Genomic DNA, 13321 nt, shown 5'->3' with positions numbered 1-13321 from the left:
TCTTGTGCAGAAACATCAGGATCAGCTCATCATCACTTAATGTCAGCTTAATTTTTTTCACGGTGCATTTTTTAAAAACTAATTTTCTGCAAAAATGCAAGGCAAGTGTATATGTTACACAGCAAGTCTGCATCTGGAAAATTTTGAATTTCTTGTCGCTTTTTTCCAATGCGCTCAGTTTGAAATGGTGCTATGATTTAAAAATGAATGTCATGTTGTTTTTTACAAGAGCTGACATGAGGGATTGGGTCCATAACCTCATCAGGAAAATGCTCACTCAAGTCACAGAGTAAGAGACCTGAGAGGCATGTTTTCATGGACTTTTATTTAGCTGGGCTTTTTTTTTTTTTTTCTAGCCGCAGCTGTCGCCCCCTGCTGGTCGTTCAACTCATCGGTCCCCAACCTTTTTTGCGCCACGGACCGGTTCATGTCTGACAATATTTTCACGGCCCGGCTTTTAAGGTGTCGCGGATAAATACAACAAAATAGAACCAGTACTTTTACCAAAAAACAGAAGATTTATTCATAACACATGAGAAAAGACACAGGGAAACCGAATTAACGATAAAAATGATTAAAAAATAACACTTAAAAACCCCGAAAACCATGAATTTCATACCTGAGCCTCAACTCTCGCTGCCCAGTACCAAACGACTCACGGTCCGTGGCCCGTTTAACAACGATAGGTTTAAAGCTCCTCTGCATTTGCTTCCCTTTTCACAACTAACTGTCACACCACTCATTATGCACTTCATTTAATGCCACCACAACTCAACAGATAAAACGTATATGGTGAGGTGACGTCAGATACTAGATGTCGAAAAGGTCGCAGAGGTCGCAACAATTTTCTTTGAAATTCCCATTCTGTTCCAGGAAAAAGTGAGATATTAGTTTCTATTTCACTTTAGCAAGCCTTCTAAAAGCGGGTTGTTTTGCTTTGAGGTTTGGCAATGACTTAACTTGTCTATACCCATATGAAAGGGTTTTTTTTTTGTTTTTTTTAAGTTCTTATTTCTTTCAGTTTTGAGTAAAATGACTAAACTGAAAGGACCAAAAGAAAACAAAATGACCACTGGATTTAAAGTAAATTTGTATGGTCTTTTTTTTATGTTCCAAGGCAGCCTGGGATTTGCTTTCTGACATATCTGTCCTGCTAACAGGGTCACAGTGTAGTTTATTGTAACTGAATAATCGCTGTATCCTCCTTTAAACCTCTGCCCTCCACACTCTCTTAACAGTGTACTCACTGGAGGCCCAGTGTCCTCTGTCTCTCTCCCACCCTCATCCCCTCCCATGCTGTTGTTCCCCCCCGTCAGTGACACTGTGTCCTCTCTTGCAGTGACCCAGTCGAGGGAGCCGGGCTGGCTGGAGGGGGAGCTGGAGGGGAAGAGGGGCCTCATCCCTGAAAACTATGTGGAGATGCTGTAGAACCAAAAGGAAATATTTATGGACATTTCATCACGTTCGCCGAGGGAAGTATGGGAAGATGCACGTGCCTCGATAGCCTCGTTCAATCGAAGCCCTGAATTTTCTCAATCAGTAATGACAACACCATATGATGTTATTGGTGCATTTTTGTTTGTTTGTTTGTTGCTGGCAAGTAGACTTTACAATGCATTTGCAAGCATGTTTATGTGTTTGTTCATTTTAGCCAAGTGTTCACCTGATTTTTGACAATTGTAATTGCAAAATGGGATTGCACTTCCAGTGCTCTGCTGTATATGAAGATGCTGTAGCCTCTATCCAAGGAACTTAGCAGAACCAGAGGAGAAGCGTCTCTCTAAGCGCCCTCTGCCCTGTTATACATGGTATCCATGAGCTCAAAGTCAAAGGGTGATCTTCAGAAACCACAAAGTAGAATGACAGCACTCAAAACCACTGTAACATTGACCCCCTCACAACCCCCCACAGCCCTTGACATTGATCCATGCAAATTTGTTTGAGATACCCTTTGTGCCTTCACAGTCAAAGCACCCGGTGTAAACATGCGTACGGGTGTGTATGAAAACGATTGGGCGAACTTTTCATTTATACGCTTTTGCGATGTTCTGTTCTTTTGAGAATAGACATGCAAAAGGAGGCACACTGCTGATGTAATTGTATTTTGTGTAATTGGCGCATTGATTGCACGTTTTGTTTTGTTCTTCTTTTTTTTTCTCATTTTAATTTACAGTGCCGTATCGTTGCTGCCGCACTTTTTCAGAAACGCCTCTTAGCCACCCGATGGAACCTGTTGGGTTAAACACTAACACCTGACAATCAGCCGCAGTCGATTTCGGCAGGTGATCGAAACCAAGTGTTTTTCTTCTCAAATCCTCCGTTTGGTTTGTTGTTTTTCGAGTTCAACGTTACTCAGGTTCTTCAGAGCAAAGGAATGAGACACTCCCAGAAAGTCTGAATTTTGACTTTTATTAGTTCTTTATTAACTTATCGGAAATGTGTGTTTTATTGTGAGCGAGACCACGAAATGCAGTACTTTGAAATATTTGTACCGTTTCGCATCCATCGAGTGTTCAAAGCCCTAAAGAGTTACAACCAAGTATATTTACTGCGCTAAGTAATGGATGGTTTTTTTTAGGTTGTCATTTAGATTTGGTTTTAGCATGTGCGCACACCATAATACATTTTATCCTTCAGCTGTTCAGCGAAACACTTTCATTTGTCTGAGAGCTTTGGTTCAGCTGATTGTTTGTGTTTGCAGCTGAGGTTACAATAATTTAAGACAATGATTTATGACGTTTGTAAAGGTTCTTGGCTTTTCTCTCTCTCTTTTTTAAAAATTTACCTTTGGGTAACTTCTTGATCAATGTTAAACAAATAAAGATATCTATTTTTGTTCTTTCACTGCATTGCATATTCTTGTCATGAAAAAATACGATAAATGATTTATTGAATTTTTTTTTTTTTTTTTTTTTTTGACAAATTAAGGTCTTTAACAGTTTCTTTAATTATTGGACTAATCTCACAACAGCCTATTAAACGACACACATTTCATGGCCGTATTGTGCCGACTGAGAGTTATAACGAATGTTTGCTGTTTAGATCGTTGTCTGGGAAATGTGCAGCTTTATTAATGTGAAACGTGTGTGGTTTTTTTGCTGATTCATCCATTGTGTCACTGAAAAGGCTCCCAGTTTCCCACAGAGTCTAAGAATAAAATGATGAAATGCGGATTCATCCTGCAGCCACTTCACATACACTGAACCCTGTGGTGTAATGTAATCCTTCCTCTTTATATTGACCTGCGCTGGGCCCCTCCGACTAAAAGCTACTTCCAAAAAAACTTTCCATAAAGGGATTAAAAATAGATGTTAATCTTTTATGGAGGAAAAACACACTAATCCACCCTCCTCACCACTCCCTGATCCATTAACATCTCAGCCTCACGCATGTTAATTCTTAGACTACATCTGTGTAATTAACACACCAAATGGCCTCCAGACCCAGAGCTTCGGCCTCTGTTACATAATTACCATCAGTGCACCCCCTGCTACACTCAGGCCTCCAGTGAACGGGCTGATGTGTTGTTTAGCAGCGTAAACACAAGCAGGCTTTGTCCATTAAAAACTAAAGGTTTTTAGTGGTTTTAGTGGGTGACACATGTCCACCAGCCCCCCTGAAGCAACTGTAACATTAACATTATGAAATGAGGCATAGCTAATGAGATGGGCACAATAGTTCCTCAACTACCACAACCACCACCACCACTGCCACCCACTCCTATGGCTCTTCATCATCTTCCCTCCACCAGAATACTGCTGAATCATAGACGTGCGCCCTGCCTGCCTCTCACACTCTTTGGACTGTCAGTCAGAAAGCATGCCATGCTGCAACGATCTGCCTACCTATCTCTCTCTCAGTAGTATTTAGGCTCATCTCTGCTCCCTGCTGCCTCAGCCAGTGATTCACTGAGGCTCTAGTAGTTTCAAAATCAATTAAGCTCCATTCATTTATTAGTTCTCGTCATTGTGTGAAATTGTTGAATAGGAACAGCGTTGGGCTTTTCATATTTGAGGCTTGTTGAGCTGCCCTCCACTGCCACTTAAGATTGAGGTCAGCCTACCTGTGCATGCATTATTCATTAGTGTGCATCAGACTGGGGTGATGTATACATCAGTGTCACCATGTCGACTTACTTGATGCGTGTGAGTAAAAAAATCCAGATAGATGTGTTCATTTCTCACATCCCAGCCCCCCACCGGCTGTGTGCCAGCTGTCCTCTACCTCCCATGACGCAGTGTCCTTCAGCCCCCAAAACACACACACACACACACACCATGCCGTGACTCAGCCCAGATCAAAGCAGCGCAGCAGTTTACCTACAACCGTGAGAAAATGGCACAACTGCCTTAATACTTTCCTGTGTCTCCATCACGCTTCACACTCGTAGACTTACCAGGGCTGAAAACTGAGTGGGAATTTGGAGGAAAGTGAATTTCAAACATAAAGGAAAGAGTGTGTTTTCGTGTGTGAGCGGAAAGGGGGTGGGGGGGGACTCCTCAGCTGAGAAAGTGGGCCACAGAAGCCGCCATGTGTGCGGGTGCAGCCGTGAAATCAGCCTGATCCAATAGATTCTGTTTATCTGGCACGACTACAAGTGAAAGCAATTGGAAATCTGGGGGAGATTTGGAGAGGGCTGTGGATTCACAGAGAGAGAGAGGGAGAAGGAGGAAAATGAGCAAAAAAAAAGTAATACTGTCTGCTCTACAGTCTGGCAAAGCAGGCGTGTTTTCAGATCAGCCTTTAACAAGGTTAATGGTGATTTTTCTCCACAGGCGCCGTTTTACTGTAAAAGTCTCACGCTTGCCCGCTGCCTTTTTGTCATTATTCACTCTTCCCTCTTTCTGTTTCTCTTCATCTCCTCTCCTAGTGAATGGCGTACCTGCTGATGCTTCTCTCTGTTTTGTTTTGTTTTCTTTACCTTATTAATATCACCGCCCACCAAATGCAGCTGTTTCAAATACATCCATCAACTTTTATAGTTTGCGGCAGGGGTATCAAATACAAGACCCGGGGGGGGGGGCAGAATCGGTCCGGCACAGACCTTTTTCCTCCTAATAAAGATCTTCCCCTTGATCATTTTTCATTTTTTCTTCTTGTTGGTCCAGAGTAAAAATGTAGTTTAATCACAGGACAGGCAACTACAAGCCAGAGCTTTTTATGTTATGTTGCACATTTATTTACTTACAATTTCAGTTCAACTATATATTAACAGAAAGAGTGAATTTCAATGGTCCGGTCCACTTAAGATCAAAGTGGGCTATATGCATCCCATGATGTAAACGAGTTTTCAAGCTTCTTCTCATTGGTACAGATTTCATCGCACACGCCTTTAAAACACACACACGCACACAGTTGCACACAACCCATAAATTACAACAAATGCTTCAATTTAATGGTTTTTTATTAGAATCTTGCAATAGTTTGCAAACACAAGTATGGCAATATCTGCATCAAGATATACAGTAGTAACTGCTTTCGAAGATGTTTTATTGGTTTATAGTGAGGGTTGTCTACTGTATGTTTGCTGAGAATTATTATACAAAGCATCTGAGTAAAAAAGTCAATTTTCAAATTGGAAAAAGAAAGAAACTAAAAAAAACAGGAAAAAAAAATGTTGTATATATTTATAAGAAAATGCACTGCCATGGCTGTGGAGATATGGCTTAGTCTCTCTACACCCGAATCATTATTGTGAACAGAGAATGGTGATGATGGGACTCCACGTACAGTGACTCCACCAAAGTGTACTGTGACACAGCAGTTAGAAGGAGAAAAAAACCCGACAAATATCCCGAGTTATCCCGAGCCGACACGGAGGGAGTTCATTTAGGAGCCGACAGCTTTGAAGATAGAGCCGCTCCCCCAAGTACGGGGGTAAGGGTTGATTTTATTGTTTGCAGTGGGCGGTGATTGATGACCATTAAGTAAACAATACATTAATCTTGCTCCTCCGAAGCATTGCCTCGACACTTGGGGGAAACACACTTACAGTCCCTTTTAGCGGAGAGTTAGGAGATGAGATGTTTTGATACCACTCTCAGTCGGCTGATTTAGAATTCAATTTCCCCAAAATTTACCAGACTGACCGTAGACACTCTCACATCAGCCACAATGCAACTCCACCACTGATGGTGCCAAAGCCCTTCAACAAATGCCTCCACACGTCGATCCGGGCAGTTATTTTGAATTTGAATGCTCACTGGGACATTAAACCTCCATAAGTGTTTAAAACGAATTGCAGAATCTGCCCCTAAATAACATTTTAAAAAGGTTTTACCTCTAAAAATGATGCTTCTACCGTGACCTTTGCCGTTGTGCGAGTGCCAGGTCTGTCTCCTCTCCTATTATGCCAGCAGTGGCTCATATTCAAACACTGTGGTCTTAAACCCCGCCTGACGGCGCCTCAAACGACACCATTCCCTGCTGTTTCCCCTTGTTTCCAGTCTTTATGTTCAGCCTAAGCAGATTTCTGATTTCAACACTGGAGTGACGCTCATCTTCTTATCTAGCTCTCTGCAAGCAAGCGAACAAGTGCGTGTCCCACTAAACTATATCCAAAAGTATTTATCCAAAAAATAGCCAGCTCATATATCTGGAGGACGATAAAGGAGATGGAGCTTGATAACATCGTCATCTTTGCATTTTTTGATACTTTTAATTTGAAGGTCCAGAAGAGAAAAAAAAGGGGGGGGGGGTCATAATTGAAATTGGCTGGATGGTCGGGTAAACCACAGCTTCTCTCAGTGTGTGCACAAAGCCAAAAGTAATGTTCTGTCACATAGCCGCAGTTTCAATAGTTTGTAACTTCTTGATTTTTATTGTGGTGCTCATCAACAATTACCGCCACGGATTAGGAAATCATTTCAACAGCAACAAGGATCCATCACTTCATACATCTCGTTACAAAATAATCCTTTTTTTAAATCGTGTTTTTTTTTTTTCTATGAGTCGGGGAACAACAATGCAAAAAGTAAAAAAAAAAAAAGAAAAAAGATGCAGAATCAAATAATTTTTACTTAATAAGAAGATAATAAATGTTCTCTCTCTAACATTCAGGTAGTAAGTTCCATAAGTCTCTCACGATGTATGATACATTCATTTCTCTGTTTGGCCCTTTTCCTGGTGCCAACCCCTTGCTTGAAATTCTCCTCTGTGATCCGACACACAGGACATGGCGAGTGGGAAACACACATTAATTTTTTTTTGTTTGTTTTTGTCATTTTTTTTTCTCGAATATTCCAACAAGATGGTTAAAGTAGAAATGTTTTATACTACACTCAACATAAGGACTTGCTGTATTATTTACAATATATACTGTAAAACTGTAAATCAGGTGAGATAAAAAGGCACAAGTTTCCCTTTTTTTCTTTTTAAATACAATGTAAACATCTCATCAAAAAGCATGCAATAACATTTCATTTTACAAAAAGGATATCGTTTTTAGACAAAGTACTTAAATATTGTTTTCCAGCAAAATATAATTCTCTCAAAAATACTTTCCCATTCATCCTATGAACCTTTAGACAGTTTATTTTTTAAAATTTTGAATTCTTGAAAAGAAAAAAGAAAAAAAAAAGACAAGAAGCAAAATAAAGAAACAGTGACAGATCAGCGTAAGGGCACGGCAAAGATGAATCGGGTACTGCGTGATAATGACTGCGCAGGAGAAATTATTATAAAGTTTATGGCAAAACACAAGAATCCTAGCCTTCATGAGTGAACCGGGCCCACACACACACCAACCTCTTTGTGGATTACTGAAAAAGGATTCGGATTTGGGAATGACAAAAAGTTCAAATACCCTGCTTTGCTTTCCTCTCCCCCAAAAATACAGTATCGAATGACAGTCGTGATCCCAACAATGCCAACCTCCAAGCAGTTATGTAAATAAGTAAGTAAAATCATCTTGACTGATTTTACTTACTATCTTTTTACACCAACGTCCAAGCAATTAATGACGTAAGTAAGTAACAGCCCTTTTCCACTAGTACCTACTCAACTCGACTGACCCAACTTTGGTTGTTTCCCATTACAATCGAGTACCAAATACAGCACAGTAAGTCCCATGACACAAACACAACACAACAATGGAGGATGAGCTACCTGCTGCTCGGTCTAGTTCTTTTTGTCAAACTCGAGGACCACAGTGTTGTTTGTTTGTGTAGCCATTTTTCTCCTTGCTGGGTTTCAAAAATTTTGGTGAAGGAGTCGCTGTCATGACTTGTGGAATGACACCACTGGCTAGGCAATCAGTGCCATGTGGCCTGTTGATGTAACATTTTCGGTTAGCCTCAGATCGCTTGGGACAACCGCCGAGAAGGTACTAAAAAAAGAACCTGGTAGCAGGTGCTACCACCTACTCGAAAACCCTTAAAAACCGGGTCAAGTCAAGCTGAGTAGGTACAAGTGCAAAAGGGCTATAAGTAAGTAAAGTTACTTACCTACTTACTCTGTTATGCCAACTTCAAAGCAAATAACAACACAGACGAGACCTCAGTTGAGCACGAGGCCACAAATACAGCACGCGGCCACCCTGATGTGGTAATGATGTCGTCTCTAACTTTAGGCCGGGGTGACCATGCAGAACGTTTTGCTCCCCTCCCCCACCCCGCATTATCACAGTTGCTTATCGAAACAGAGAATTCCTACGAGCTGCACTGACGCCTCATTTCACATTGTATCTTCTCTGTGCAAAAAATCTAAATGTGGAAATAGGATAATCCTATAACATTAATGCATAATACCCACGCCGAAAGAGCAGATCATCTATGCACATGCTTGCCAGGAGGAAAAAACAAAACAAAAAAACGCACACGCACTCCATACACACATGTAAATACACACTTACAGGGCACGAAAAAAAGAATAGTAATATTCACACACCAACCCCCCCCCCCCCCCCCTTCCCTCGCACACACGCGCGCTCTTTTTCTTCCCCAGCGACTCTGTCGTTTTTCAGTAGCATCATAGTAGTGTTCCACAACCACCCGGAAACCAGTGGGGTGTGAGACGAGCTAATGGTCCAGATGACTGGGCCTCGCCATGCTTTTAAAATAGTAGCACTTGGCCCAAAGATAGGGGAAAAAAAAAAAAAAAAAGAAGAAGAAAAAAAAAAAAAGGAAATAAGCAAAGTGAGGGAAAAGTGATCATACCAACACATCTTCATCAAGCTCTCGTCGTCGTGTACCTCAAAAACGTCTTCTGTACAACAGCTGAATAGAGTGTGTTTTTAAGAAGTTAATACCTGTACACATCTGCCTGGGGTTTGATACGTTAGCTGTTTTTACTGTAAGCACTGCAAAAAGTTAACGCTCCGTCTTGGATTATATCGACTTTACAGAGTATGCGTGTTTGAACTGCGAGCCCACGTGGCGTACTGCATGGACTGTTCTACCAAGTTACTGTACATGTTATGTTTTGCCTGGCTTTTGTAGAAACGAAGCACCTTAAATGTAAAACGACTGGCTTGTCAAAAACTTAAAACCTTTGCAACACACGTTTCTTTAAAAAAAATGCTTTTTATTCTTTCTGGGAAGAGTAGATAAGTGTCGGTTCACAAAGGGCTGGTTTCGCTTCATTGTGAGTAAAAACAGACATTTGGACAGCTGCTCTGGAGATAACACAAATAACAGCAATTACTATGGATGCACCTCAGTCAAATCCATTACCAGCGGACTGTACTGAAATTGTTTCCGTAAATGCATTATGTTTTTCCATCCCGCCGCGCTCCTGACCATTTCTGCACAAAGGTAAGAAGTCTCTCGTCAATATTGTCTTTAATTCTACACCACCATGCCTCTAAAATAGTGACTTTATGACATGGGAGCATCACGTGCAAAGCTTTCTTTTACGCGAGAGAGAGACGTTTGTGTTTCAAAACAGCTTTAGCTTTGGACTTTTGCATATTAGTTTTGATTGTTTGACTACACATTTTAACTTTGAAAAAGAAAAATCAGCATGTAAATGTCAGTGATGGCTTATATGATACCGATTTTAAAATTGAACCTTGTTAAATTTGATGCGACTATTCAGCTTATGATGATCCTTGTATAGCCCTTGGAATATATTCAAATAGACCTTTGTCTATTAAGTCTAGATTTTCTGTGCCTCCTCATTAATGTCCTTTTTTTTTTTTGCCCTGCAGTCTCGTCACTACACTGCTAAGCAAATGTAAATATTGGCATCATTTTTTTTCATAGTGCTATTATCTGTGAAAGACTGCATAAGCCAGAGTTAATATTTGCAACAAAACCTTTTCTCTAGATTTGTAAGTAAGGGAGTCCCATTTCTAGTGCATGTGGAGTGCACCTGTGCATTTTGTGTGAAGGCATGTGGACAGTTAAGTGTGTCGATTTCCCTCTACGTGTGTTTGTGTGTGTGTGTAGTGAATGTATCTAGTGCGCCCTAAGAAATGTATGGCTTTATCTCCATAGAAAATACTGTTATCGTCTTTGGGGCAGGGGGACATTGGTGTACTTCGGGATGCTTTGTCACATTTGTCACAAGTCCTTCTCGGTGTGTCACGCTCGGCTTCTCAAACTATCCGCAGCTCTAAACCACTCGTGGTGACTGCAGGGTCAAAACCTTCTCCCCCAAACTTTCTCTTTTTTTCTTTTTCTTTTTTCTAAATCTTTCCATCCAGTACGAGGACGCTGGCATACTGAGCGACACGGTGCGGGCCAGCAGGACGGGCCTTCCCAGCACATTTCTTCTCTTCCCTGAACTTTTCTCGCTCCTCTTTTTCGAGTTCTTAATGCCGCTTCTGTCCCATCTGTGTAAAGAGTCACTTCTTGTGGAAGTAGATCGTGTGAGTGAGGCCTGACTCCACCTTTGGTATCTGGTCACTGATGATTTCCACCAACATTTCGGGGAATTCCACCTTCAGGGCCTGGGACTCACGAAAGGTGTAGAAACAGAAGTCCAACAAGTTCCCCACCAACTGGACACCACAGAGAGAAAAATATGATTATTAGAAACATAACTGGGTTTTTTTTCACTTTATTTTCTAAATTCTAAATTATTTCCTACTTACCAGCGTTGTGCAAAAGTCTTAAGCCACCCCTAATTTCTTTATATTTAGCTAGAAAAACGATTCCACTTTTCTGAGTTCAGAATTCCATACATTTTGACAAGATTCCCAACACCACTGGCTCTAATGCAGTCCAAAACCATGGCTGGGCCCATTCTCTTAACTTTCTCTATATATACTGATGACTTTAACCATAAATGTCATATTTGGATTCATCTCCTCATCAGACGTGCTGAAAGTGTAATCTGTTTCCTTTCATTGAGAATGGCTTCATGACAGCGCCTAAGGATACACCTCAAACTGGTTCATCTCTTGTGTTTTACACTTGAATTATTCACAGGTTCACTCATTTTCAGTCCACTTCTTGTACCGACTGAAAATGAGTGAAAAAGCAGCCAATAAAGGAAGTTCAGAAAGCCTGGAGAACAATTGCTTAAGACCACTTTAAAAAATTGCAAGAAAGTCTGACTCCTTGGAAGCAAAATATAAAGATGCAATACTTTCACACAGTACTGTACATGTATATTTTTTAAATGTGTGTAAACTGCAACTGAATTTCACTGATTGTCTTTACCACTTGGGGGCACCACTGATTTTTGTCTGGGCAGCCCTTCTTTAAAAGAAGGGTCATCTGCCCAGCACTAACCCCATTCACTCAGTCATTAGGGTCGTTGAATCTCTATGACTGCTCTCTCTTGCTAACGCTCACCTCCAGAGGCTGTGCCTACACTGTCATTCTCCCACGCACTTGTTGACACATGCATTTAAAAAACACAAAAAAACCTCATTTTGCACATTTGCTATGGTGACCAGTGTGAACTCCAATAAACTGCAAGCTGATATCGATCCCCTTTTGTTCCATTCACCAATACGAGCCTCATCACTGCCTTTTCCAAAATAACCTTCCCTCAGGGAGAAAATGGGATGTAATAATCCTTATTCCAAGCCATGGCACCATTGAACTGCTAAGTAAACACATTATCCAAATCCACTATTTTGCCATTTCACTGAGAACATTTCCAGTTGTATCAGAGCCCTAAAGTGCATAACTAGACTGCCAAGGGAAGGCAGTACTGTATGCAACTGGCAAAGGGGGGGAGGGGGGGGGTCAAGGGTACTTACATCATGCATGGCGTCCAGCAGCTTGGTGAGCTGGAAGAAGCGCTGCCAGGTTTGGCCGGAGTTGTTGGTTGCTTTTCCCACCGAACGCCGGAGCTCTTTAATGTAATTAACCCTCATCTCCTCGAACGCCGCCTGGTTCTTCAGACCCTCTTTGGGAACTGGGAATCAGACAAATCATTACGTCATTGATATGGATGCAATGACTGTACAACAATTATTTAAAACGATTTAAATTTTAATGACCCAATACTAGCAATGAGGACTAAACAGTGCAGACTTCTCTTCTTAAACCTGTTAGCCATTTTGACATGACTGCAGGGGACTTTGTACTGAACAGCCAAGCCTGCGATTCCATTAGACATATACAGGAAGAAATATTCGCCTAATGTGTCTCTATTGTGCTCTATCTGGGCTACGCTGAGAGCTGCTGAATGCTTTTCAGATAATTAATGGTGTTATCACAATAAATATTCAGTGGGCTGTAGGGTTGGTTTTAAAAAACAGCAATCTGAAGAGCAAGTTAATGTTCAATTTGTCATCTGTGGTTGTATTTTAAAACAGTGAGGGCAATGTGCTAAAGTAATGATCAGGACTGTTGGGTGACAGTGTTGGTTTTCTTTATATTACTTCTGTATTCGTTATAAAAGTAGTCAAAAACAGGTGTCTTTTAATTTTTTTTAAAGTACACCAGCATAGTAAAAGTCCATCCCACATTAGAAAAACGTAGTTATCCACATTTTCACACATAAACATAAGACAACTCACACATAGAGTTTTATTTTTTTTAGAAAACACAAGTATTACAAATAGATGCCTGAAGTAATTTAAAATGGGCTCATCTTGTAATTGTGGCTCCAACTCCACTGTTTACAATACTGCTGCTACTGTAATCAGTAATGGCCAACAAACTGTATATAAAAGATGGAAACAGGTTGCAGGCATAAAGATGGACATAGCTACCATGAACCATCCGGTGGTTTGTGAAGACTCAATTTGAAACCTTGAGGTTAGCGTTTTCACTATTGCCATTTTAGCTTCAAAAAACATATGCGATGAGGAGGGGTGGATGTGACTGTGAAACCTCCAGCTCATTGGCTGCTGACTTGTCAATCACATGCTGTTAGCCAACGTGAAAGTTTCTAAACCTGCATTCTTCTTAATGACCAG

General features: G+C 40.9%; 2 protein-coding genes across 3 annotated transcripts in view; one reads left to right on the top strand and one right to left on the bottom strand.

The window, feature by feature from the left end:
• The window catches only part of arhgap10 (Rho GTPase activating protein 10), a 51884-nt gene extending 48680 nt beyond the window's left edge, over positions 1–3204 (top strand). For both annotated transcript variants that reach the window (XM_040023862.1, XM_040023861.1), the window contains one exon: positions 1340–3204. In XM_040023862.1, coding sequence (XP_039879796.1) covers positions 1340–1406 — 67 coding nt within the window. In that variant the 3' untranslated portion in view covers positions 1407–3204. The remainder of the gene's footprint in view (positions 1–1339) is intronic.
• Positions 3205–6797: 3593 nt separating this feature from the next.
• Positions 6798–13321, bottom strand: part of nr3c2 (nuclear receptor subfamily 3, group C, member 2) — a 91179-nt gene continuing 84655 nt past the window's right edge. The window contains 2 exon segments of the mRNA XM_040023865.1: positions 6798–10942; positions 12155–12312. Coding sequence (XP_039879799.1) covers positions 10787–10942; positions 12155–12312 — 314 coding nt within the window. The 3' untranslated portion in view covers positions 6798–10786.

The sequence above is a fragment of the Simochromis diagramma genome, unplaced genomic scaffold, assembly GCF_900408965.1.
Source record: "Simochromis diagramma unplaced genomic scaffold, fSimDia1.1 OVJJ01000302.1, whole genome shotgun sequence".
In the NCBI taxonomy this organism is placed as follows: Eukaryota; Metazoa; Chordata; class Actinopteri; order Cichliformes; family Cichlidae; genus Simochromis; species Simochromis diagramma.
The sequence above is the reverse complement of the archived record's forward strand: the minus strand, read 5'-3'. Positions and strand labels throughout refer to the sequence as shown.